This window comes from Sporothrix brasiliensis (genome assembly GCF_000820605.1).
Source record: "Sporothrix brasiliensis 5110 chromosome Unknown Cont18, whole genome shotgun sequence".
Taxonomy (NCBI): Eukaryota; Fungi; Ascomycota; class Sordariomycetes; order Ophiostomatales; family Ophiostomataceae; genus Sporothrix; species Sporothrix brasiliensis.
In genome coordinates, this window is record NW_024467137.1 from 2,676,953 (window position 1) to 2,702,428 (window position 25,476).

A 25,476-nucleotide genomic window follows, 5' to 3' on the forward strand; every position below is an offset into this window, starting at 1 on the left:
CGGCGCGACCCTTCCTTTCCTGGAGAAAGTCGCTAAAGGGGCGCATGAATCTGGAGAATCTGGGGTTAGCGCTTTCCTTGTTCGTTTTATGTAATCTTTTTCGCTGATCATCGGTGTGGTCGCTCTTTCCCAGCTACAAAATAACAATGCATTGCAGCGTACAGTGCACGTGTAGAGTCCATACAGAAGCCTGAGAGCTTACTATTGGCATGCTCCCAGCGGCTATCCGCTCAGTTTGCACGTCTCTACCACGGCAAGTGCACACCAAGTGACAACGGCATAATAGATTTTGACGATTCTGAAGATTTTGAAGATTTGAGACAACATAAACGGACTCCACTCCCAATAGGTCCAACGACAACACCAACGCAGATAATGGAGGGCTGATAAAACCCTGTGCTCGAGGCAGGGTGACAAACAGTAACCGGTTGAATGGAAGCCAGCCAGCCAGCAGGCCGTCAGGCCGTTCCGCTTCGACGCTCAGACGCTGCACGAGGCTGATGGCACTTGGGTCTTGGTACACGGTGCTCGGCCAAACCAAGGTCTGCTGGCCTGGGGCCTTGGCCTTGGGGGCCCCTGTTGCCCTGGTGCTCTGCATCAGATCACGCCCGAACCAAAATCTCTCCTCAGATTGCCTGCATCCGGCTGGCGCCTGGACGGGAACGGCTATTGCAGGGCGTTGGTATAGCATATCCAGGATGCTGAAGGGAGCCCCCCTGTGGGTTGCTGGCAAGCATTGTTTCCGCATTGGGTCTCTGTGTCTCTTTCGGATGTTGTGCAGGCAGTTGTCGACCATACTTTTGTTGTATGACGCCGGGACAAGTTGTAAGCTGATCCGAAACAATTGGCAGATGCAGAAGCCAGCTGTTCGGCCTTTTTTCGTCTCTATTATGCTCATCTCTTCTCATTTTTTTCTTCTGTTTTCTCTCTCTCTTTGCCATCCCTGCCCATCGGTTCACCAATCTTTCTCCTTTTCACACCGGTTTCTCGGCTAAGTTGGCAACCAAACTATCAAAAGCAGAAGAAAGGGGCAAATGAGGCCATGGAAATAAGTAGGGGATAAAGCGATGATAAAAACAGAAACAAGAACTGAAAAGAGACAAACGAGATGACGATGCGATGGTTGACAGGACAAGGAGGTCAACAATGCCATCATCTATGAGTATCAGTATGTAAATCGAGCGTGTTTAAAAATAAACGGCTACCCGCAACTACGCAACGATAATTTCCGTGTTGATGCGCGAGCTTTTGGAAGCCCTGTATAGAGTGTTGGCAGATGCAGCAAAGCAATATTCGACGACGTATTCGGCTCAAACTGTCCACGAGACGTTGGGATATTCATCCTTTGACGATTCAGGATTTTTCCATCACTCGCTTGTTCTTCCGCACAATCTTTTCTTTCGCCTCCAAGCTGCTATATCTAGCTGTTATACGGCGTACGGAGTACCTCTGCGGACCATGCCCTCTACAGGCCCTTGTTGCATCTCTGCATTTAGCATAAATGCCTTGCTTCCCCTCTCCTACACTCCCCCCCCTCCCCCTTTCTCGTCCGACCCCTGTCTTTTCCCAAGTCGCTTCTTCACCGTTCCCCAGCATTCTCCACATCGACTGATGGTAGGCCAAAGTGGTAGAGGCAGCAGACAGGTGGACAGGAGAGCCACAAGCAGGACATCAATATGGAAGTACGACGTTCGACGGACAACATACCGACGTTTTGCAACTTGTTGTAACAGCAACGAGAAGAACCGAAGCGATGCAACAATAAAAGTAAGGTAGAAAGGGGCGCACAGGCACAGAGTACAACGGTAGAGGTCGAACGGAAGCCATGTATAGAGAGTATCGGTGTGCGGGGTGCGTACGGCATATGAAGCTATGATACACCGCGCTGTGTGTCCGTGATGGTGCAGTTTCCTATTCTAGATTTATGTCGACCGAAGGGTTGGTCACGTGGCATCGCCTCGACACACAATCGAGACATTGAGAAAAGTGCCTGTTCTGTTGACGACTGCACGCCGTATAATTTCACTATTTTCCCGGTCGTCTCTTTGCCTCGAATACGACCTCGACGTCCCCACCACGCGTGTCCCGATATCATCGTACAACGTACGGAGCACATGACGGGGGTCGCCTTGCACCCGAGGCGTCAATATCAATGCCGCCAACGAATCTGTTGTTGGGAAACAAGCCATAGAGACGACTCGAAAGGCGAAGGCGACGCACAATACCAACGTCCACCGTGATGAAGCTTTCCGGTACGCCCAAACCCAGGAAACGATCTACACCGCTGGCAAAGTGTGCGGAGGAGCGGAGGAGTGGATATGTCGTGGTAGGGCGTACCGACATTCAGTCTTGTCGGGGTGCGCACAAAGGGGACGCGCAAGTACGACGAATTCTGTGTGTTTGGCGTGTCTGGCTCGTGGAAACGTGGCCCAGGACGGCCGATGAAAGAAACTTGCACGGCTGCGTCTCCCCAGGCAATGCTACACAACCATTTGCTCCCTCTCAGAGAGGCTCCAAGTCTCACCTTGACGGGCAAGGTCAAAAGACGTCGTCCCAGACTACCCACCAGATACATGCTCAACAGGACATACATGAACAAGTAAAGGATCAAAAGATCAGGGGACCAGCCCTGGCAGCAATCCTGCGGCACAGCCGAATAGGGCTTCTGCAGGCCCAGTGCGCAGCGCAACGGCTTCTCACTACTTTTCGCGTTTCGAGCTTCCACCTTCCACATTCCACCTTCCTCATACAAGGGCCGCTCAGGTGACACCGTGCGGCGGACGACGGCCCACGTGAAGGCCAGAAGCAGTGTGGAGCAGTCCCGCAGTTTGTGCATACAACTGACGGAGCATAGTCACAAGGCAGGCAGATGCCAATGTGAGATGCGGCGTGGTTCGAGGGATCAATAACAGCGTGGGCGTTGCAGGTCAAGAGGCAAAACCATGTGGAATTAGAACGCGTCGCAATGGTGGCAATGCTCTGAAGTGTGGATGGAGAAGCAGTCTGCAGGACATTTTGCACTTCATAGTGGAGAGGCGTAGGATCTAATGACAGGGACAGACGGGTAGTATCACATTCCTGCACAGGGCCATGTTATATTTTATCAAGTTGTATCAGGTCGAATTGTGTCTTTTTCGATGTCTTGACCAAGGATGCCATATTTTAACGTTTGTATGAAAACAGAAAAAGGGAATAAAAGTAAAGAAAAAGTGAAGAAAAAGGAGAGAAGTTGTCGCGGTCATATCTCTACTTTTCAACGATCGACAGACGCATTGCGCTCCCGTCCCAGATCACAGACCCAGCCCCAAGAGCAGCAGTATTGAACATCAGACGGCTCCTGATCTTTGGTCCCTGCTGGGTTTGTTTGCTGTCGAAGTTGTGGAGAAGATTGAACGACGTCAACTTTGGGTCGGAGTGCTATCCCAGACTACTCCCAGGCTACGCCCAGACACTGCCGTCCCAGGGTTCCTCCAGGCCGTGTGCAGGGACGTGCCTGCGTGATTTTGATCTCATATCGTTCTTTTCTTCTTTTTATTTTCTTTTTTTCACCTTCCTTGTAGCTCTTTGTCAATGCTTTATATATATATATATATATATCTTTTACCCGTCACTTTCTCGCTTACCTCGCCCAGACATGTCCCCAACCACCTGGAAACCACACAACGGGCGGCAAAATAGCCAGCTTGGACCTTGACCTCTTTGCCTTGTGATTTGCACGCTCCTTTTGCCATTATGGCCTGCTGCTTGTGCGTAGCTGGTTTGCATCTAACGGGCCGACTCCGAGATGGAGAACACCCATAAGAGGCGGGATATAGACATCTCTGCTGAAGTTTGTGGTTGTGGGCAGGATCGAGCAGCGATCACCGTGAGCATAACAGTGACAACGTCACAAAATAATGACAGGTTCGTCGGCATGTTCGTGGATAGATTAATAAATAAATAAAACAGGAGGAAAAGGGGGGGCAAGAGCATGGACCAAGACAGCCGTTCCGCAATATACGAGGGAGAAACAGAAGACAACGGGAGCAAGTGCCTCCCGTCTGCAATATTCAGTATTCAGGTCTAACCTCCGTAAGGACCCCGAGTCTTAAGCCCGTTGAATTACAGTGTTGAGGCTGGCCGTCCTTGCTTTTGCCACAGGCGACTTTGGTCATGCCTCGTTTTGCCTCGCTTTGCCTCGTTTGCCTCCTTTTGCCTTTTGTTTTTACCTCATTTTGCTCAGTCACTCGGGCTCCCCACTTGCCTGCATCTAGGACGCTGGAACCAGGACCAGGACACGGCAGACAGACGCAACAAAAGCCGCAAGCGACTCGGACCCGGAACTGGACCACCGAAACAGTCCATCGTATACACATGTACGTCGCACGGCGTAAGGCAGTGGCAAGCGTAGATTGCCGTTTTCAGACATGCCAGCACCAGTTAGAGCTGGGGTCGACACTTTGTCGATCTCCTTTTTGCCTCTTTTGGAACTCTGGAGGGAGCACTTTGTGCTCAGGACCCAGGAGCCATCCAAGGCAGCCTGTCCTTCTCGGCTAATTTGACCTTTTGACCCCACCTCAAAATTGCGGACCAGCGAGGCGAATAAAAGGATGAAGGGCTGTTCCCATGTCCCGTATTCTGGGCGATTCTATCTAGGCACTCTACAAATACAAGCACAAGGACAGGGCTTCGCAGTCACATGCAGAGTCAAGAAGCGAGAAAAACAAGCCGCGACAGATCTAGATCGTCTGGTTTGTTGGGGCAGCGCACAACGGCCGTAGGTTCTTGGTAGACCGCCGTGTGCTCTATATTAACTGTCATGCAGCTGTGTAATTCGTACATCACACTGGAATATGCCGGAAAGCGTGGAAAGCACCGACGCCACTCACAGTAATGGCAACATCAAGGGAAGTACGTCGTAGGGAGCTGCCTGTGAGCCGTGTAACTGGATAGTAAGGCTGCTGTCGATCACAGACTGGCTGGATGTATCAAGAGATGGCTGCTTCGTACAGATTGCATGGGATATGTCAGACAGCCTCGGACGGTCCCATATTCAGTCTGTGGTAATCAAACGAAGGCAGCACGACGGCAAGCATGGCCATGTATACTACTTTGAATACACTGTTTGATTTCATTTGATTTACGCTACCACGATCAAATGTCTCTGTATCGTGTACCATCCTCTTCGCTATTTTTCTTTTGTTTTTATTCTTTCCCTCGTGCGCTTCCCCTGCCTACTCGTCAAAGACGACCGACGTCACCTCGCCCGCAATGTCGACGGCGCCCGCAAAGCCCGTCAGCTTGCCGCTCTTGACGTCGCGGTTGATAAAGACGGCACGGCCGGACCCTTGCTGGCCGACGCCCAGCAGCGTGCCGGCCTTGTTGATGGAGAACTGGCGCGGGACCTGGCCGCCCGAGGGGAACAGCTGCACAAACGTCAGGTTGCCCGTGGCGTGGTCGACGGCGAACGTGGTGACCGAGTCGGACACAATCTGGGCGGCGGCGGTGGCGGTCCCGTTCTTCGGCTTGGCGTCGAAGCTGCTAATGTTGAACGCGGCGTCGTTGCGCGTTGTGACGAGCACGAAGCGGTGGTCGGGCGACGTCACGATTTCGGCGGCCGTGGCCGCGGCCGGCACCACCGTGCCCGGGCCGTGGGTGGGCGCCACGTAGATCTGGGCAAACGACAGCGTCTGGTTGGCATGGTAGGTGACCTCGTAGCCCGTGATGGTGTTGGCGAGCTCGCTCGTCAGGTACAGGTACGTCTGGTTCTTGTCGCCGACGACAAACGACGCATGGCGCGGCCCCGTCCCGGGCGGCGTGACCAGCGGCGCCACGGGCGTCCACTCGAGGCTGGTCTGGTTGATCAAAAACACGCGCACGAGGTCGCTGCCCAGGTCCGGCACCAGGAAGAAGGCGCCCGTCGGGTCCAGAATCACCTCGTGCGGGTGCGGCGTGTCCTGGCGGGTGGCGTTGGCGCCCGGATGCGGCAGTGTCCACGTGACCTGCTCGATGGTCGCCAGCGACGACGGGTCCTTGCGGTACGACGAAAAGGACGCGCCCTGGTACTCGGCGACGGCCAGCCCCTTGCCGCCCGCGCCGTAGAGGGTGGCGTAGACGGGGCCTGCAGGTGTCTCGACGCGCTTGAGCTGCGTCAGCGTGCCGTTTGCGCTCGTCTTGTACGACGACAGGCTACCATTGGGGTTGCCGAAGCTCTCGTCCAGGCAGTACAGAATGCCGTTGGGCTTGTCCAGCGTCAGCCACGACGCCTGCGGCGCGCAGCCGGCGTTGACGGCGAGCTGCTGGATGCGGGCCTTGGGGCCGGAGGTCGAGTTGGCTTTGCCGTGCGTCAGCGTCAGGTTGAGAGACGTCAGCGTGCCCGAGTACGACGTGACGTAGACGAGCACCGCGGCGACGGGCTGGGCGACGGCAAGGGCCAACGCCGATGAGAAACGCATGATGGGGACGGTTGGAAAATAAGTGGGAAGTGGGAGGTAAAGAGCGTGTAGAGGAAAAAAGGGAGATGAATGGAATAAGACAGAAACGAGTGTAGGGTTCAGCGAGCGAAAAACTCAAGACTCAAATATGGAGACCTGTCGTGAAACCGGAGATGGACACGGAGGGGGCAGAAGAAAAGGGCAGAAGTGAGGGAGAGAAAGGAGAGAAAAGAAGAAGAGAGAGAAAAAGAGAAAAGGGAGGAGAAAAATGGAAAGGAGACTCAACGGCAGGCAATGCCGGCCGAAAAGGCTTGTTTTATACAGGAGGAGAAAATAAACAACAAAGAGATTGAGACTGGGGCCACGACAAGAGACCAACGCGACGAAAAGACGAAAAGACGAAAAGACGAAAAGACGAAAGACGAGCCGAGAGGAGGAGAAATGGAAAGCCGTGAACAACGAAAGCCTATTTTCGGTAGCAAAACCAACGGAGCCCGTAAAAATAGTCAAAAGATGTGTGTCAAAAGTGGAGGTGAACAGAAGCGAGATAGATTTGATTCACCCGTCACCACAGAGCCACGAAGAGTGAATTTGGGGTGAAGATGGGGTGACGTCTGAGTGAGGCCTGGGCGAGGTCCGGGTGAGGCCTGGGTGAGTCGTCGCCATGCGGTTCGCTTTGCGCCTTATTGACATTGTGTTGCGTCTTTATGTGCCATTGTCTGTTTTTATTTTGTCTCGCCCTCTATAAACAGCCTTGACCACACGAACGGCACGAAAGTGGGCAACAGGGCACGAAAACGTCCAACGCTCCAAGCGGGCTAAACAATGGCAACGGGTCCAATATCTAGACGACGTCCAAGCGGCAAGGCAAAATAGAACGGATGTTGGATGAGGGGCTTTTGTATGTGGATATGAGGCTGTTGAGAGTTGAGTCGTGGCGTGGGAAGGGACGGCTGCGAGGAAGAAGAGATGAGAAGAAGATGTGAAAGAGAGAATGGGAGGAAGTAGATACATGCCTGCGGGTTCTTGTTCTTTTTTTTCCTTTTCTTTTCTTTTTTCTCTTTTCTGTTCATTATTTTGCTTTCTGTTTTGTTTTTCTTTTCTTCTTCTTCTCTCTTGCTTGATTACTTCCGTATATTCCAGACTCCATCTTCTCACCTTGCACCGTTTATCCGATGACCGTACCTGGAAGAAATTATGGTTCCTCTATGCATTCATTTATACGTAATTAACCAGTGTACGACGTAATTTGTCGGTGTTGTAATTAATATAGAGCTGCGAATGCTTAAGTCGCAATGGTGTAATTATCGGAGCCTGAAGTAATAAATCATTTTAAGGCAAAGGTATGTCGTTTTCTAAAATGTTTATTTGTTTGTTTTACCACCTGGTGTTTCTCGTTGAATTAAGTATTTATGATTAATTCGTCGATTTCACCATTTGATTTTTCATAAAAACCGATTTCAAAATTCATATTTATTCTCAAGTGCTCTTTGCATCAATATCACACGACATGCTGCCGTGGGGAAAATAAATTAAAAGACACCTCAGCCTTCATCGGAAATCGTCCTGACAATGTCCAACAAACTTGTCTTCGTAGCACAAACATAATTCATAGACCGGTGATGACCTCGACCGGTCTCAGGGCTCTTGTAGTGTACCATTTTTGTAGTATACAGCAAGACAAACGTAAAACATCAATATACACAGCGACATATGCGCCTACAAATTGGCCTCCACCCATTGCTCGATCCGCTCTATAAGATCGGCCTTTCTGCCCGATGTCGGCTGGTCCCGCGCAGCCAGAATCTCCTTGAGCACGGCCACCTGCATCGACTGCAGCTTGTCGTTGTTCACGGCGTTGCGCAGGTCCTTGGCCGTCATCTTGCCGGCACCGCCAGTCGCCGACGCCCCAGCCGACGCCGCCCCAGCCGCCGCCGCCGCTTTCTTGGGCCGTTTTGCCAGCGGCTTGCCCTTTGCGTCTCCACCCTCGTCGTCGTCGCTGTCGCCGCCGCGTTTCACAGCCCGCTTCGACGTCAGCGCCCGCGCCTCTTCGTCGATGACGCCCTTGATCTCGGCCAGGCTGCCGCCGACGCGCTTGGCAATCGCCTTGTACTTGGGCAGCGTCAGGTCCTCGCCGCGCTCGGGCACTTCTTCCTCGAGGGCCATCGTCTGCAGAATCTTGTAGTGCCACTGCAGCGACGGGTTCGGATACTTGGCCGGGTTGTAGGCCGTTTTGGGCAAAAACAAATTCTCGATAACGGGCTTCATCAGGTCGGTGATCCGGTCGCACGTCGGCAACGGCGGGCCGCCGTCGTCGACGCGCCGAATGTCCTCGGCAAACGGTAGCGGGTACAGCCAGAGACCGGCCGGCAGCTGCATGGGGTTGGCAGGCTCCCCGCTGTCCTTGTTGTCGTCGTTGTCGTCGTTGCCATCGTTGCCGCCGCCTTCACCCTCGCCCTGCTCGCCATCGGCACGGCTCCCACCGCCCGACGGCATAATGGCCACGAGCAGCGGGTTCGCGTTGGTGCGCGGCACAAACCACGCAATGGCCACCTTGCCTGACCGCCGCAGCTTCTGCCACAGCGCTGCGAACACGCGCGTCGAGCCCACGTAGTCCTCCTCGCTCGGGTAGATGAACGTCGACCGCTTGACCGACGCCCACGGCGGGATCAGCACGCTCGGCTTGAAGCCGATGATGCGCAGGCCTTTGCCCTTCCACCCGTCCGGGAACGGCCACTCCTTGAGAGCCTTGAGCTCGTCCGGCGCAAAGTACACGTACTCGCCGCCAAACTTGTACGCTTTCTTGGTCTCGCCCGCCTCGACCGTGCGCGCCGACTCGGCATCAATCCGCGTCGTCTGGCCCGTGGCGATCTGCGCGCGCTCGCCGCCGAGCCACACGTAGCACGTGCGCGCTGGTTTTTGGCGATTCAGCAGAATGTAGCCCTTGACGGATATGTTGAGCCCCGGCGCTACCTCAAAGGTCAGATTCGAAAAGTACGACCGCTTGGGTGTCTGCTTGGCGCTGATGTTGGACACGAGCGATGCCAGCAGCGTCAGGCCGTCGCCCGACCGCGACGTCGAGACCCGGTCGGACGCCTTGGCCACGTTGCTGCTGCTGCTGCTGCTGTCGTGGCTGTTTCCGCCGCCGTCCAGGGCTTCCTGGTCTGCTGCGTCGCGATAGATAATGTCGTCGTAGAACTTGGTCAGGTCAAACGTGGGCTGGCCCGCGCGGCTGATGGGGAACAGCTCGATCACGACGCCCAGGTCGTACAGGTCCTTGGCGCGCACGGCCGCCGCCGACCGCGCCGCCTTGTCGCCCGCGTGCGGGTCGTCGTTGTCCGTAATGATAAACAGTCGCCGCGACCCAAAGTTGGCCGCGTTGGTCGTAAATACCTGGTTCGCGCAAAACAGCACATTCGACATGGCCACGCTCTGCGACGCCGGCGCCGGAGTCAGCACCTCGTCCGGGTCCTCGCCCTCTTCGACCAGCTCCTTGAGCGCCTTCACGTCCTCGGCCGCCGGCACGTCCAGGTCCATGAACAGGTAGCAGTGTGGGTAGCCTGGCCCGCGGTGGCGGATGTTGGCCAAGCCGCCCCCTTGCGTTTCTTTGCTGCCGTCGTCACGGTCGTTGTGCTTGTCGTCGTCGCCATCGCCGGCGCCGGCCGCCTCCCGGAACTTGGACTTTTCCGTGCCAAACAACAGAATGCCCATCATGTCTTTGGGCTGTGTGATGATGCGCTGCTGCATGATTTGGTACGCGCATCGCAACGCCGCCGACACTGCGCTGTCCTGGTCTGCCTTGCGTGACTTGCTGGGCGGCGGCCGCTCCAGCATCGACGTGCTGACGTCAATGGCAAAGATGACGGCATCCTTTTGCGATTTGTAGCTCTGGAAGACAGTGTTAATGGTTGTCCTGGGGTGTTCTCCCTGTTGAAGCAGAGCATCGATCAACAAGACGTCATACCAGTTCGTCGACTTCCTCGTCGACGTCGTCCTCGTCCTCGCGCTTGAAATTGGGTTCGCGAGACGCCATGATTGGTGTCTTTTAACACGAAATGAGAAACAATAAAAATTGAAGCAGAAACCAATTGATCTGCTACCACTTGGCCATGGCCCGGATCGAGTCCTGAGTACGAGTGTTGGAGATATATTCGGCTCAAGCTGAGCTTCGACGTGAAGCTGCTAAAGTGGGCCAAGCAGGCAACAGGCGCGGCTAGCACCTGCCCTGTGCGGCACGTCAGGCAGAACAGGCCCCAAAAACGCGGCGCGGTCTCAGGCCTTTGCGCCTGTGGAAGGAGCTGTCCGTCGCGGAATCACGTGGTTTAAATGAGTTTTAAGGTTGCTGTCATTGGACAATGGCGCCGTAGGGACAGCGTACGACGTGTTAACCAACAAGGAAGGCGGGTCCCGGATGGGCTAGTTTGTGTCTCCAACGGGAAGGAAGAAACAGCGCTCTTGCCTCCACCTGACACCAGAGTTTTGCAGTTGGTTTCGTCACTGGAGCCGACTCTCCGCCTAAAAGGCCTGGAAAGAAATACAAGTTGCACATGCGACAAAAGATCATCCCCGGTGTTTGGTGAGTTTTCCGCTCGTTCGTGTCGAGTTTCTCGTGGTTCGTTTCCTTTGCTTTCTGCTGAACTCGTGAGTATTTTGTTGCCTTTCAATTGCGTCCTGCCGCTGTTAACACCCTCGATCCAGACCCATCTTCTCATTGACTCGTCGAGCCTCGGCCTCAGTTGCCACTTTGATCATCACTTCCATTCCGACAGCAGAGGCCCCGGCCGACGCATTGCTCGACGATCCCGTCTCCTTCTTGGCCTTTGAATGACCACTTCCCCTCTCCTAGACACGATGGCTGCGTTGCGACAGCCTGCTCGGCAGTTGCGCCTCGGCGCGCGGACGCTGCAGACGTCGCTCTCCGTCTCTACTGCAGCTCCGATATCATCACTCTCGATCCAGGGCCACCGTGGCCTGGCCACTGCGGTGCAGGCGCCGCCCGTCACCCAGAACAACCATGGCTCCAAGGGCCCGACTGCCATGGTCTTCCTCAACATGGGCGGCCCGTCGACAACGGACGAGGTTGGCGACTTTCTTAGCCGATTATTTGTGAGTATCCCGGTCTCGGGGATGGACTCGGAGTTTCTTCGGGAAATGGATTGTTTATTTGTTTATTTGTTTATTTGTTTGTTTGCAGACCGCTGCTGACCTTTGCGTGCATCGTGGTAGGCCGACGGCGACCTGATCCCTCTCGGACGCCTGCAGAACTACATTGGCCCCCTCATCTCGCGCCGCCGCACCCCCAAGATCCAGAAGCAGTACGCTGCCATTGGCGGCGGCTCGCCCATCCGCAAGTGGTCCGAGTACCAGTGCGCCGAGATGTGCAAGCTGCTCGACCGCCTGTCGCCCGAGACCGCGCCGCACAAGCCGTACGTCGCCTTCCGCTACGCCAACCCGCTCACCGAGCACATGTACCGCCAGCTGCTGGAGGACGGCTTCGGTGGCGGCCGCGGCGGCCGCGCCGTTGCGTTTACGCAGTACCCGCAGTACTCGTGCTCGACCACCGGCAGTAGCCTCAATGAGCTGTGGAAGTGGCGCCAGCGGCTCGAGGGCAAGCGGAGCGGCGGCAGCGGCGGTGGTGGGGGGGACCCGTCGTCCAATGCCGGGCTCCAGGACGGCTCCATTGCCTGGAGCGTCATCGACCGCTGGCCCGTCCACCCGGGTCTCGTGGAGGCGTTCGCCGAGAACATCGAGGCCAAGCTGGCCGAATACCCCGAGGCGCGGCGCAAGGACGTTGTCCTCCTCTACTCGGCCCACAGCCTGCCCATGACCGTCGTCAACCGCGGCGATCCATACCCGGCCGAAGTCGCCGCCACCGTCTACGCCGTCAACCAGCGCCTCGGCTTCTCCAACCGCTACCGGCTGTGCTGGCAGTCGCAGGTTGGCCCGCAGCCCTGGCTGGGCCCGCAGACCCAGTCCAGTGTCGAGCAGTACATTGCCCAGGGCCAAAAGGACCTGGTCCTGATCCCCATTGCCTTTACGTCCGACCACATTGAGACGCTCTACGAGCTCGACGAGGAGGTCATTGGCGAGTCCGGCCACAAGGACACCGTCAAGCGCGTCGAGAGCCTGAACGGCAGCCCGACGTTCATCAGCGCCCTCGCTGGCCTGGCCCACGGCCACCTGCAGAGCGGCACCGCCTGTTCGGCGCAGATGAGCCTGCGGTGTCCCGGCTGCAAGAGCGACCGGTGTTTGGAGTCCAAGAACTTCTTTGCCGCGCAGCAGTCAAGGGTATAAAAGGCAGAACTTTCGTCTCTGTTGTTGGCTCTGCAATTGCCACTGCAGTTCGCCTGTGGCTACCATCTTGCTGTCAATCTGCATTCTTTTTCTCTCTTCATTGGTTGGTCTGCGTCTGCCTCCTCTCGGCTTATCAAAACGTAAAAGCCCAAGGCAAATCTGCTTTTTCTTGCCTTTAGATGGTTCGTTTTGACTGGATAGAAAAGATCCGGCATGGATAATACACATTACTCTTTTTTTGGCCATGGCTCTGACCCCTGCATCCGGTCTTTTTTCGCCTTGACGTGTTCATTTGAAGTCTGTGCCGCCGATCTCGCTATGCCAATAACACATGCAAAACGAGAAGAGAAAAACGGAGGGACACAGACGAGGTGGGCTGTGCGGCGGGACGATCTCGGGCCGTAGGACAAAGCTTCCCGCGACGAGCACGGAGCTTATCCGCCACGCGTGCAAACGAAAAGACATAAAAATACAAATAAAGACGCAAATAAAAATACAAATAAAAACAGCTCCGAGAGCTTGGCTTGGCGTGCAGACGAAAAACGGGCACACGGCCAACTTGTGCAACGCCGACCAGCAGCATATGTTGGTTCGTCTGCATGCTGCACGAAAATCTGCACCGCGACCCCCAGCTCATCATGGTGTTTGCTGCGGGAAGGCTCTGCATTCTTGATCCCAGAAACAACCACAGCAACCTGTACGAGCGAGTAATTTTTGTATCTGGTACTTTGTGCTTTGTGTAAATCGCTCTCTCCGTTCCTGCAGTCGACATATGACGAAGACGACTGGCCATGTCCTGCCCACACGTGGTGGTCCTGGACCAAAGGATAGGACGTCGCGATGCAGGTCTGATGCAGATGTGCGTGGTAAAGATGAAAAAAAAAAAAAAAAAAAAAAAAAAAAAAAAAAAAAAAAATTAAGAAAGAGGCACACCGCAAAGAGACGAAACAAAACGGCCGTGCGTCGGCAACCGTAGAAAGTCGGTAAGACAAGGCAGTGCCCCTGTGCTGACTGCTCTAAGCACTGTCATAGTGACAACAAACCTATCTTTCTGGCGGTGTCGAATGCCGACATTCGAGCCATCCACACCGGAATATCGAAACGGCCAGATAAAGAGTCCATGGCCAGTTCAGCCAAGCCATGTGGTACCGCGCTGGGGGACCCAGCTATGGAGCAGCATGAGGATCCTGTGGGACAAAGGCACGGATATGCAGACAGAATGATCCGTGCTCACTCTGAGCCCATGCAGACACGCACTGCTCTCTTCGGACTAGCCGTGTGTGTCTGCTGTTGTGAACTCCAGACAGTGGGTGTTGGGCGGTAGAAGGGCGGAACGAAGAGATATTTTCCGCGAATATATGTCGTACAGAGTACACACATCACCAAACAGGGAGCGACCTGCTGTCGAATCTTATGATTGGCCGTGTGCGAAAAAGTCGCATGTCCCTGCTATCACGCTGCTTTCGTCACAATGCTGTTGGAATGGTTGCTGCTTTGCTGGACAACCTGCCGTCTGAGGTTCCAGCACAGCGGGACCTAAATGGCGGTTGGTCTTGGCAGGCGATGAAAACCGGACCCCTGTCAAAAACACAGGGAGACAGGGCAGGAGCGATGGAAGAACACCACAACAACCAAAGAAGGAAGGAAGGGCCCATCAGCCCGAATAGAGAGTCAAACGGCGGAACACGCCTTTCTTTCTTTCAGCGACAGTCAGCCAAGTTAACTAGCCCTGGAGAAGCCAGTTGTCCTACGGATAAGACATCCAGATTTGCACTATTGCCAGATCCCTCCCCATCTCGTCCGCCCTTGCCTGTTTCGGCGCATGCCACTCCCCTGCCCGTGTCTCTCGCGCTCTGCAGATCACGCGTTTGCGTCATTGTTCATCGTTCTTTCCCCATCCCGTTGTTTTGTTGGTTGGTGCTCGTCGTGCTTGCCCTCGACTGCTGTCTTGGCAAGGCCTCCTTCCGTCCTTTTGTCCTTCAGCCCAGGCTGCAATTGCGCGTCCAATGCACTTGCCCATTCTTATACCGCCTTGGAACTGTGGCTCAGTTCGCTCTACAAGGCCTTGGCACTCGGCGTTGGCGTTGGCGATTTGCCATCTTTGGAATCACATGCGGCTGAAGAACCGATCTAAAAAGCACAATCGCAAGCAACAACTTCAGTAAAATACACCGTGCTGTGTGCCAGAACGCGTGGTGTTCAGATCCTGGCAAGGCCGAGACGGAGCTTGCCATGGAAAGAACGCGCCGAAAAAAACTGATACTATCAAAGGTGGTGTACGATTTAAAACAAGGACCAAAGCAGGTGGGGGCGACGAGAGAAGTGCGCCTTCCCGACGTGGCCTGGAACCTCGAGCCTCGAACCCAGTCGTTCTTTCCTTCCAAGCAGACTAATTGACTAATTTATGCCATGCTCCATCTGCCCACCCTGCCCAAACCCGTAGTCCACTAGCGCGATACATGGATCATCGCGTATACAGCGTCGGTATTCGTTGTACCCAAATCAGTTATCTCGTGTTTGGTGTGGCGTCTCTCCTTCCGTGTACGAACTACGCTGCACTTTTCCACCACTTGCACCTTCCTAGTCTTTCATCCTTTTTTTGTTGCCCTTCGCCTGTCCTTTCCGGCGTCCTCTTCACCCACAATCCTATTTTCGTGTTTCCTCCCGTCTCCTCGTTCACGGCCCCCTTTGACGTTCCCTTACGTCGTGCAAAACGCAGCCAGCCGACGACACCGTCTCTTGCAGCCACCATCAGACGAAGCAACAGCGACAAAAACGCCGACCCAATTGGCCGTGCGCTCTCTGCTCAACGCCCGCGACGCCCTGCATCCGTTTCTCGCCTTCGCCGCATATCTTCGCGCTCCGCTTCTGGCGTTGGTCGCTACACTTTTGCGTCTGCAGTTGCATCTGTGTCTTTGTCTTCCATCTCACCCCTGCTCCCGCTCAGCTCTACGTCCTCCCCTTTCCTACGATGCACCTGGTCTGGTAAGCCCGCGCCGCCAATCGGCTCCGCACTCGGGAACTGTACAGACGGGCACCACGCCCCATTCGCTCTCTCTCCTTCTCTGTCTCTGTCTCTATCTCTTTATCTTGTCTCGTTTCGAGGCAGGTTTCTGCTTCGCTGAACAGATACATAAAGGGGGGTCCAGGAAGGCAGCTGCTGACTTGTTGTTCTCCCCCCCTGGTGCTTGGGAGGAGTCGTCCACGCTGCCGGAGCAGGGACTCGGGCCAACCTCAGAGTTTTATACTTTTCTCATCCTCTTATTCGCACCATTGACCTTCTGTTCTGTTTCTTCTACTCCTATCGGCAATGGACAGCCTCAAAAATATTCTTGTTGCGCAGCTGAAGGCTCTTCGGCCGTCATTCCTGAACAAGAAGCCGCACTTCAACTTCATCACAGTCCATTGTAAGCCATACAGTGTGGTATTGTTGGGGGTGGGGGGTTGCGTCTTTTCTGAGAGACGGCATTTGTCGCAGAAGTCGCAGAAATGTAAAGACTAACCACTCGTGTGTCCAGACTTTTATGTCATCGGCCTGGCCCTCCTCGGCTCCGTCTTGATCTATGGCCCGGGCAGAGGCAACATCGCCTACATTGATGCCCTGGCCTTTGCCTCGGGCGGCGCTACGCAAGCCGGCCTGAATACTGTGAATGTCAACCTCTTGACGACCTACCAGCAAGTCGTCATCTTTGTCATTGCTGGTATTGCCAACCCTATGGTCATTCACTCGTTTGTCGTTGTGCTGCGTCTGTACTGGTTCGAGAAGCGCTTTCAGCACATTGCCAGAGAGGCGCGCTTGCGGCGAGGCACACTCTCCAAGTCCAAGTCCAAGTATGTGAACGACTCGTCACGTCTCGAAGACGGCGTCAACGGCCGTCACATTACCGTCATCCACGATGGAGCGCGCTCGCGCCTTGCCAACGACGGCACCTACTTGGGCCCCATGGCCTCGGCCGCCACCGATGGACCGGCTCCCCGCGACCGCACCAACGGCGATGCCCAGCACCATGCCGACGATGCCAATGGCACCGAAGGGGAGAACGGCTCCGCCGTTGCCAACGGTGACACGGTCCCGCCCAAGTCCACGCTTACAGAGCCGCTCGAAGCAAGACGGCCGGAGATCAAATTTGCACCAACGGTGAAACGCAGCGACGGGATCGACGATGATCTCACAAAGTTGCCGCCTCGTCTTACGGACGAAGAACACATTGCCATTCTGGAACGGCAACGACGGAACCAAGACGACGACGAAGTGCTCCGAATTCCCGGCCCCCGCGACGCTGAACGCGGTATTCTTCCAAGTACGATTGTGCGGGGTGAATCAGACGACGGAGACGCACCGTCACCTGTACTGCAGCGTCGGAATCGTCGGCTAAGCGATGCTTCCGTCGCGTCCCTGGACCTGGACTCAAAACCCACGTCCCAGGCAAACGGAACTCGACACCGGGTCAACAGCAAGCAAACCGACGGCAGCCGCGACAGTGCAGACGAGAGACGAGGCCGGCCACGACTGGCCCAAGCCATCACAATCCAGGAACCAGAAAAGCCGTCCCGGCTCGATGAGCTAAGCGTCGACGCCCATGCGGCTGCGCATGTGGTCTCCGCGTTTCGTCCCCATAGACCACGTGGCGTCGGCAGCGGCGACGATGAAAACAACCTACACCAGACCGTGTCAGCACGGTCAAAGCGCCGGCAGAGGATGGATTCTTTCAAGCGCGTCTTTTCGCGCGACAAGGAAGGAGATCCGGCTCCTTACCTCAGTTGGGAGCCGACTCTGGGCCGCAACTCTGCCTTCCTCGGCCTCTCGGAGGAGCAGCGCGAAGAACTGGGTGGCATCGAGTACCGGTCCCTCAAGACGCTCGCCTTGGTCCTGGTCGGATACTACTGGGGCTTCTGGCTGCTTGGTGTCATCAGCTTGGTGCCGTGGATCCTCAAGAGCTCGACGTACGGTGCCGTTGTCGACGAGGCTAGCCAGAGCCGTGTGTGGTGGGGCTTTTTCACGCCGCACTCGGCCTTTATGGACCTCGGCTTCACGTTGACCCCGGACAGCATGAGCTCGTTTAACACTGCCATCTTCCCTCTGCTGTTGATGGCCTTCCTCATTGTTATCGGCAACACAGGCTTCCCGGTCATGCTTCGCTTTGTGATTTGGGTGTTGTCCAATCTTGTGCCGCGCGGCAGTGGAGTCTACGAGGAGTTCAAGTTTCTGCTGGACCACCCTCGTCGCTGCTTTACTCTTCTGTTTCCTTCTGGTGCGACGTGGTGGCTGTTTTGGTTGCTGGTCATGCTCAACGGCATCGACCTTTTATTCTTTATTGTCCTTGACGTAAGTTTTCTTTTCACGTTCCGGCGGATCCGCTCAGACCCCATCTCTGTCTGCTAACACAAGTCAACCTTCCAGCTTGGCAATGGACCTATTTTTGCACTCCCCCCTGGCATCCGCGTTCTTGACGGCCTGTTCCAGGCCTTCTCGACACGCACCGCCGGCTTCTCTTGCGTCAATTTGGCAGACGTTCACCCGGCTGTACAGGCATCGTACATGATCATGATGTACATTTCGGTGTTCCCAATTGCCATTTCCGTGCGCCGCACAAACGTATATGAAGAAAACTCGCTGGGCGTGTACAACGGAAGCGAAATCGACGATCCCGTGCACGGAACCGATCTTGAATACGTCGGCGCACATTTGCGGCGGCAGCTGTCGTTCGATTTGTGGTACCTGTCTATCGGCTTTTTCATCCTGACCATCTCCGAGGGCGCCCGCCTGCAAGCCAACGAGTTTTCCATGTTTGCGGTACTTTTCGAGGTTGTCAGTGCGTACGGCACCGTCGGCATGAGCCTGGGCTACTCGGGCGGTGATGAATCGCTGTGCTCCCAGTTCAGCGTCGTCGGCAAGCTCGTCATCATCGCCATGATGATCCGTGGCCGCCATCGCGGCCTGCCATACGGCCTTGACCGCGCCATCCTGCTGCCCAGCGAGTCCCTCAATGCGAAAGAGGCAGCGGCTGCCGAGGCGCAGCTCGCCCGGGGCTTGTCCTTTGCGACAGCTGCCACTCGGCGGGGCTCGGCTGTCTCGCTCCCAACCCAGGCGGCCACGCTTCGCGGTTCGAGCACAAATCGCGACCGCCGGCGCAGTCGCAGCATCGAGCGCGTCAACAGCAACCTCCTCACATCGTTCCTCCATCCGGGCCCGCCGAAGCACAACAACCTGCACGTCCCACCGCCGCCTCGTCGTTCGTTTAGTGAGGCGAACATGGACGAAACCCTGGCGCAGTCGAGTGGTATTGACTTTGCCAACCACAGCACATTTAGGTCACAACAGCAGTAATTGGGTCTTTTACTGCATGCGACATGGGATTCGATTTTTTGGGGTAGTGCACCCTCATTTTTCTTTGGTTACGCTGCACGAATAGGCATACACATACACGTACATATACATATATACCCGGTGGCCTGCATTGCGGGAACGTTTTTGGGTACCCTCTGCATTTTAATGGGACGGCGTTCAACTCGGCGCACTGAGTGCATTTTTTGGACCATTCTATTCAGTTATATTTTGTTAACTAAAACACTAATTGCGGGAGTCAGCCGGCAGAGTGCGGGCTGAATTTCTTTTCATTTTTGGGAGTATAGACATGTCGTATAGCTCACGCTTATGCCTCAACAAGTACAGCTTTGAGGTCATCAATCGATTGGATATCTATTACTTACATGCTATGGTGCTTTATTGGTCTTTTTTTGTCCTGCAACATAGGTCTCTTCAGTGTATCTTTTTCAATGTGATATGTGTCGTATGTCGTTTTATTGGGATTCAAAGCTAACTTTATTGTACAGATTTGTTGTCTATTATGCAAAGACGCTCGGCGCTTTTTACATCGGGCTACCCCTTCCGCTCCACCGCTCTTTGAGAAACAGATTCATTTCTTGCCCCTCCGGCTCGACTTGGCCTCGAACTTCTGCGGGCCCTTGGCCTCGCCAGCCTTGCTGCCTGCGGCCGAATTTCTGCGGCCAGCAATGCGGGCCCGACGCCAGTTCTTGACCAACTCCTCAATCGAACCGCGGTCGTGCTTGGGCTGCCGCATGTACGTCAGCTTGGCACGGCGCGCACGGCGCGGCCGGCGCTCAATAATGTCCACGGCCGCCACGGCGCGCGAGTAGATCTTGAACCACATCTCGACACCCGTCTTGGCCAGCTGGCCACGCAGCAGAATGGCCGTCTCGATGCCCGAGCGACGGATGGCCAGGAACACGCCGCCAAAGATCTCGGCGCCGGCCTTGCTGGGCGTGACGACCAGCACATCGCCCGGCTTGGCGGCGTTTGGGTTCTTGCGCGAGAAGAGACGGGTGCGGGCGCCCGTGGGATCCATGCGCGCAATCTGCTGGCGGTCATAGGCGCGCATGACGTCGACCTTGTGGGCCGCAAGGCTTGCGGGTGTCGTTTGTGCGGGGTCCGCGGCTGGCGAGGGCGGCTGAGGTGGTAACAGGGATTCGGCAGGCTTTGTCGTCCGTGGTGGCGGGCCGTAGACGGCAAAGGCTGTGCGAACGCGTTCGGACTTGTCCCTGATGGCTTCTAGAGGAGAAGAAGGTCAGCCAAACATGACAAAACATGACCAAACATGAGCAAGGGATCCATGCCCAGCAGCCACAAGGAACAGCGGCGGCAGGTCACATACGGAAGCTCGAGGGCAAGCTAGCTGTGGCCGTCCCAGCAGGCGGCGAGCTTGTCGTCGTCGTGGCCGTGGCGAACTGGCGGAGAACATGTCGCCTGGTGGACTGGAAGCAGCAGCGCAGCGGCCGCCGGGCCAAGGGCGCAGCAACGCTCATTGTGTCTATCAGCTATCAGCTATCGGCTGATGTCTGGCGTCTGATGACTGAATGTCGGTTCGGCTGGTCGTCAGCTTTGTTCGTTCTGTCATCGACCTGCGCAATCTCGATGATCGCCTCAGTCGCTGTCCTCGTTCGTCCTTCTTGGGACCCCCTTTCTGTCCTTTTTTTGATCGCCTGGTTGGGATCCCGTCGCCTAATGATCGACGGGGTTCGGAGGAAATTTGTTCAAGGAGACGAGCGGGGGTGGGTGTGTGTACACAATATGTGTGTGGAGGCAAGGGACCTGTTTGTGTCTCCCAACGGTTGGCCCTTTTTCGTCGCTTGTTGTCGCCCTCGTGCCTCTCTGGAGCTCAGACGGTCGTTCGGGTTTTCCGCCGTTGATGCATTTTTCCGGCTGCTCATGCAATTGCGCTCTGTGATTGGCCCACAGCTCACCGCCCGGCACTATCCGCGAGCAGGAGGGCTCTTTCCCAAACTGCAGCGCACGACTGCACCTTCCTGCCCCTGGTGGATACCAAAGTGGGTACCAGCTGCCCGTTTCTTTTCTTGTGCCAATGCCTGGAACGATTTTCATGCATATCAAACCGGACAGTTTTTTTGCGCCCTCACGACACCTCCTTCTTGGACGTCCTTTGCGCGACCGCTGGCCACATTCACATTGTCGACTCCGTTTTTACCACAGCCCCCCTGGCTGCCGCGCCCCAAGCCTCCTCACCAATTCTCAACGCATAAGAAAGCTTAATGCGGCTATAGAACGCGGCCACTTTCGCAGCCAAACCTGCGCGCCGGTCGGGTCGTTCCTTCTGTCCCTCGGGTCCTTCTCGTCGTTCTCAGCCGCCAGTCGCTCTTGCCCTTGACCGTCTTCTACCCCGACCTGGCTCTTTCCGCATGTTTAGACTTATGGTTTCCTTCCCATTGAATTAATTCTCCTTTCTCTCCTTACCCATTACCCACCCACTCCTCGCCCGACCCTCTTCCCCTTCTCATCCCCCACCCAGCGCCATCACCACATTCTCGTTTTCTTTGGTCGTGATCCTCCTCCTCCAATGTCGCGCCAGTCGATCCGCAATGTCCTCAGGACATCGGGCAATGCTCTCAAGGCCAATGTGGCCACCTCGTCGGTGACAAAGGCCTCACATGGCCGGCAGCGGGCGTCCCTCTCGTCCCTCTCGTCCCTCTCACCGTCTCGCCCAAGCTCCTCGACAGCGTCCATGTCCACATCCTCAGCCTCAGCCACGGCACAGAGACGATCGACACCTCGTGCGTCCGCCTTGTCACCCGCGCCGGCCTGGCGTGCGCCATCTTTGTCATGCCAGGGGCACGTCAGATTGCTGTCGTCGACGGCGCCATGTTATGGTGTGTACTCTCCTTTTCTTACGTGATGATATGCAGGTTTCCCGTCTCCCCTCCCCTCCCCTTGAGTGTCTTGTTCCCTTTTGTGAATGACCCACAAGGCTGCTCTCGCCCTACCCCCTTTTCTGGGTCCCTTGGCTGCCGTCTTGTCGATGCAAGGTGGCCTATCATGACGACGTCCCGATGCTCTCCATGTGCCTGTGTATGCCGCTGGGTCTCTCGCGTTGTGGCTTCCGCATTAAGACGGGTATTATTACTATTGTTTCTGTGATATTACTATGATTCGCACTAGGGGAAAACTGGGAACAAAACACATGCGGAAGAAAAGATAAAAGACAACAGCAACACTACACCGCGAGAGACCAGCACTCAACCGAGTGACGCATGCAAAGGATGCAGATCACAAACGACCGCGAGCTGTGAGGCATAGGTACAAGCACAGGCACAGACACAGACACCCGGCATGGAATACGAGAGCATCGGCACGGAATAGGAACATCACAAGGCGCATCACCTCACTTCGGGCGACCCGTGTCACCAAATAGGGGGAGGGCAAAGGCAGGATCACTGAACAGTGTTCCTGCAAACAAGTCAGCTAGGACTCCCCAAGACCAGAGCACACAGACACGGGAAGAGACGCGGGCAGACGAGCAGAGACACTCGAGGACAGCTGCACACATCTTCGCTCATGCAGAGAGTCGAGAGTCCTTTCATCCAGCAAGGGGATGCGTCCTGTATATAATAAAGCTAACCTTGGGCCTCATTTCTTCGTCCCCCCATCCACAGTCGATGTCATCACCTTTCGTCCCTCTTCCAGCCCCGAGCTAGACGACGTTCTCGACAAAATCCGCAGCAAGATCATTCTGCTCTCATACCTGACCGCCGACCAGCGCCGCCGCATCTTCAGCCCACACCACGTGCAGAAGCTCCGCAACGACCCCATCCCACTCGACGTCAACGGCGAGATTGTCCAGTTCACCCACATGGACCTGTTCAACGACATCCCCAACGCGCGTGCCGCGACCATTGACGCCGTGGGCCGCATGACCACCCGTGCCGATTTCCAGAACCTCCCGCGCCTGTTGGAGGGCCTGCACCGCTCAAGCCGCCGCTTGCGCCAGGCCGACTATGCCCGCATTGCCCGCCGTGCCGGCGAGCGCCAGTGCATCATTGCCGTGATTGAGAGCGCAGCCCAGGTTCAGCGCACCGGCTTCCGCCTCGAGAGCTCCGAGGTCGTCGCCGAGATCCTGACCCACGTGCAGATGAAGGCCGTCGACAGCAACTGGGACGAGGCCGAGACACGCCAGGCCCTGCGCTGGGCCGAGCAGGTTATCGACCTGCTGCAGCGCCCGGACCACGGCCGCCGCCCGCCGCGCCAGCAAACGCACAGGGGCTCCTTTTCCGACAACAGCAGCGCCGCCACGGCGCCCCTGCCGCCGCCGCCAACATACCCGCTGGACCGTGACCCGCAGGTGCTGGCTGCGCGCCTGCATCTGGCCGCCGTCGTGGCTGACAAGTTTGCGCCGGGCGGTGCCGACACCGACGGCAAGGTCTCCCGCTATGCGACAGAGCTTGTGCAGCTATGGCCGGCGGGCGGCAAGGGCCTGCGCGCGCTGAGCCCTGCAGAGACGTACACGGACCGCCGCGGCGAGATGCATTACCTCAGCGTGGACAACAAGTTCCTGGGCGTGGGCGCGCCGCTGCTGCACGGCCTGGACACGGCGATCCGTGTTCTGGGCGGCAGCCAGGGCGACAGCGCGGCGCTGGCGGGCGAGCTGCAGTCGCGGCGGGATGCGCTGGCGGTCGAGGTCAATGCGGCGTTGGAGGCTGCTCCCGACCGGCGAGGTGCGGTCATCTACAAAAAGGTGTTTGGTGAGAGCACCGAGGCATAGGCGGAGAGAGCCCGACCAACGTTGGGTCGGTATGTGAAAATGATTGTGCATTTTTCTTCCGATTTTGCTGGAGAAAAAAGGGAGGGAGCCAAACATATAGTGGTGCAATGTTGTTCTGCAACACACCGACCATAAAACGCTTTCTTGTATTCTAGATTCATTTCGTCATAAACCCCTTTTGACATCCCCATGTTGTATTTGTACGCTAATAAAAAATATATATCTTTCAAACAACTTGTCTGTCGCCTTACCAGCTGGTTTTGTTGACACAATGCTACGGCTTGGCGTGCAAATGTTTTTGTTTTTGAAATTTTACTCTGTCGCAACGTGTTCTCGCTGGTTGTTTCTCCACGGACTATGGAAGGACAATGTGGTGCTGCAGCGCCTTGGGGATCGCGTCAATCAGCTTCTTCTCCGTCAGCCACTTGCGCGAGAACAGCCGGTCCGCATACCGGTAGGCGCCGTCCGCGAGGATCGTCACGACCGTGTGGCCCTGGCCGAGCTTCTCGGCCACCTCCTTGGCCGCCACCACGTTGAGCGCCGAGCTTGCGCCCAGGTACAGGCCCTCCTCCGCGAGGCACCGGTACACCATGGCAATGCTCTTCTCGTCGGCAATCGTCAGCGATCCGTCGAGCAGGTCAATGTCCGGCTGCAGGTTGTCCGTCACGCGGCCCTGGCCAATGCCCTCGGTAATGGACGAGCCCGACCGCTCCACCAGCGTGCCGCCGCTGCTGATGTAGGAGTGCAGCACGCTGCCCGGCGGGTCGGCCAGGAAGCTCTTGACTTTGCCGCCCGACACGTCCTTGAGGTACCGCGTCGTGCCGGCCAGCGTGCCGCCCGTGCCCGTGGCACACGTGAACGCATCGACCTTGCCGTCCGTCTGGCGCCAGATCTCGGGTCCCGTCGTCTCAATGTGCGCGCGGCGGTTGGCCGTGTTGTCGAACTGGTTGGTCCACACCGCATTCTCGAGACGCGCCGCGTGCCGTGCCGCCTGGTGGTTGTAGTTCTCCGGGTTGTCGAACGCGACGGCGGGGACCGGGTGCACCTCGGCGCCCAGGAGCCGCAGCAGGTCAATCTTGCCCTGGGACTGGGTGTTGGGCATGTAGATGACCAGCTTGTAGCCGCGCGCGGCGCACACGTGCGCCAGGCCAATGCCGGTGTTGCCCGCCGTGCCCTCGATGACGGTGCCGCCCGGCTTCAGCAGGCCGCGCTCCTCGGCGTCGAGCACGACGTAGAGCGCGGCGCGGTCCTTGACAGAGCCGCCGGGATTGGCAAACTCGGCCTTGCCGAGAACCTCGCAGCCGGTCTCTTCGGACAGCTTCTTGAGGCGCACGAGCGGCGTGTTACCAATGGCGCCGACAAAGCCGTCAACGACGCCCTGGGCGCTGGAGACGGCGAGGGTGTGTGGCGTGGGCGGGTTGGCGGCGGCGGCGGCCGGCGTGGCGTACGACGAAGCAGTAGAGACCGAGAAGTAAGCTGGCCTCAGGGCTTTGCGTGCAGGCGTCGCCGAAGCGAGCCGGCGCAGGCCCGTTCGGAACATGATGAGCGTGATAGTGGGCTATAAGAGAAGCCGAGAACAAGAGAAGCCGAGAATCAGGATCGGTCAAGATGCGTTCGCTCGGAAACAGGGCTCTGCTGGTGAAAACACCCCCAAGAACAATCCGAGACGTAAGGTGACGCGACGACAAGAGCTTCGG

At 56.5% G+C, this 25,476-nt stretch overlaps 7 protein-coding genes across 7 annotated transcripts; 3 read left to right on the forward strand and 4 right to left on the reverse strand.

The window, feature by feature from the left end:
* Positions 1-5,213: 5,213 nt before the first annotated feature.
* SPBR_01790 (uncharacterized protein) lies at positions 5,214-6,434 on the reverse strand (the record flags this gene model as incomplete). The annotated part of the gene is made up of 1 exon (XM_040760100.1): positions 5,214-6,434. The coding sequence occupies one exon, from the start codon at positions 6,432-6,434 to the stop codon at positions 5,214-5,216; it is 1,221 nt and encodes a 406-aa protein (XP_040619712.1).
* A 1,698-nt stretch (positions 6,435-8,132) lies between these two features.
* SPBR_01391 (ATP-dependent DNA helicase 2 subunit 1) lies at positions 8,133-10,446 on the reverse strand (the record flags this gene model as incomplete). Its single annotated transcript, XM_040759702.1, has 2 exons — positions 8,133-10,301; positions 10,378-10,446. 2 exons carry the CDS (start codon positions 10,444-10,446, stop codon positions 8,133-8,135), a joined length of 2,238 nt encoding a protein of 745 aa, XP_040619713.1.
* Positions 10,447-11,264: 818 nt separating this feature from the next.
* SPBR_01682 (ferrochelatase) lies at positions 11,265-12,707 on the forward strand (the record flags this gene model as incomplete). The annotated part of the gene is made up of 2 exons (XM_040759992.1): positions 11,265-11,519; positions 11,640-12,707. 2 exons carry the CDS (start codon positions 11,265-11,267, stop codon positions 12,705-12,707), a joined length of 1,323 nt encoding a protein of 440 aa, XP_040619714.1.
* Positions 12,708-16,017: 3,310 nt separating this feature from the next.
* SPBR_01285 (uncharacterized protein) lies at positions 16,018-19,035 on the forward strand (the record flags this gene model as incomplete). Its single annotated transcript, XM_040759596.1, has 3 exons — positions 16,018-16,114; positions 16,226-18,033; positions 18,109-19,035. 3 exons carry the CDS (start codon positions 16,018-16,020, stop codon positions 19,033-19,035), a joined length of 2,832 nt encoding a protein of 943 aa, XP_040619715.1.
* A 589-nt stretch (positions 19,036-19,624) lies between these two features.
* On the reverse strand, positions 19,625-20,531 carry SPBR_01942 (mitochondrial ribosomal protein; the record flags this gene model as incomplete). Its single annotated transcript, XM_040760252.1, has 2 exons — positions 19,625-20,277; positions 20,381-20,531. 2 exons carry the CDS (start codon positions 20,529-20,531, stop codon positions 19,625-19,627), a joined length of 804 nt encoding a protein of 267 aa, XP_040619716.1.
* Positions 20,532-21,580: 1,049 nt separating this feature from the next.
* On the forward strand, positions 21,581-23,779 carry SPBR_01418 (uncharacterized protein; the record flags this gene model as incomplete). The annotated part of the gene is made up of 3 exons (XM_040759729.1): positions 21,581-21,696; positions 21,762-21,890; positions 22,705-23,779. 3 exons carry the CDS (start codon positions 21,581-21,583, stop codon positions 23,777-23,779), a joined length of 1,320 nt encoding a protein of 439 aa, XP_040619717.1.
* Positions 23,780-24,134: 355 nt separating this feature from the next.
* SPBR_01809 (cysteine synthase A) lies at positions 24,135-25,319 on the reverse strand (the record flags this gene model as incomplete). Its single annotated transcript, XM_040760119.1, has 1 exon — positions 24,135-25,319. The coding sequence occupies one exon, from the start codon at positions 25,317-25,319 to the stop codon at positions 24,135-24,137; it is 1,185 nt and encodes a 394-aa protein (XP_040619718.1).
* Positions 25,320-25,476: the final 157 nt, after the last annotated feature.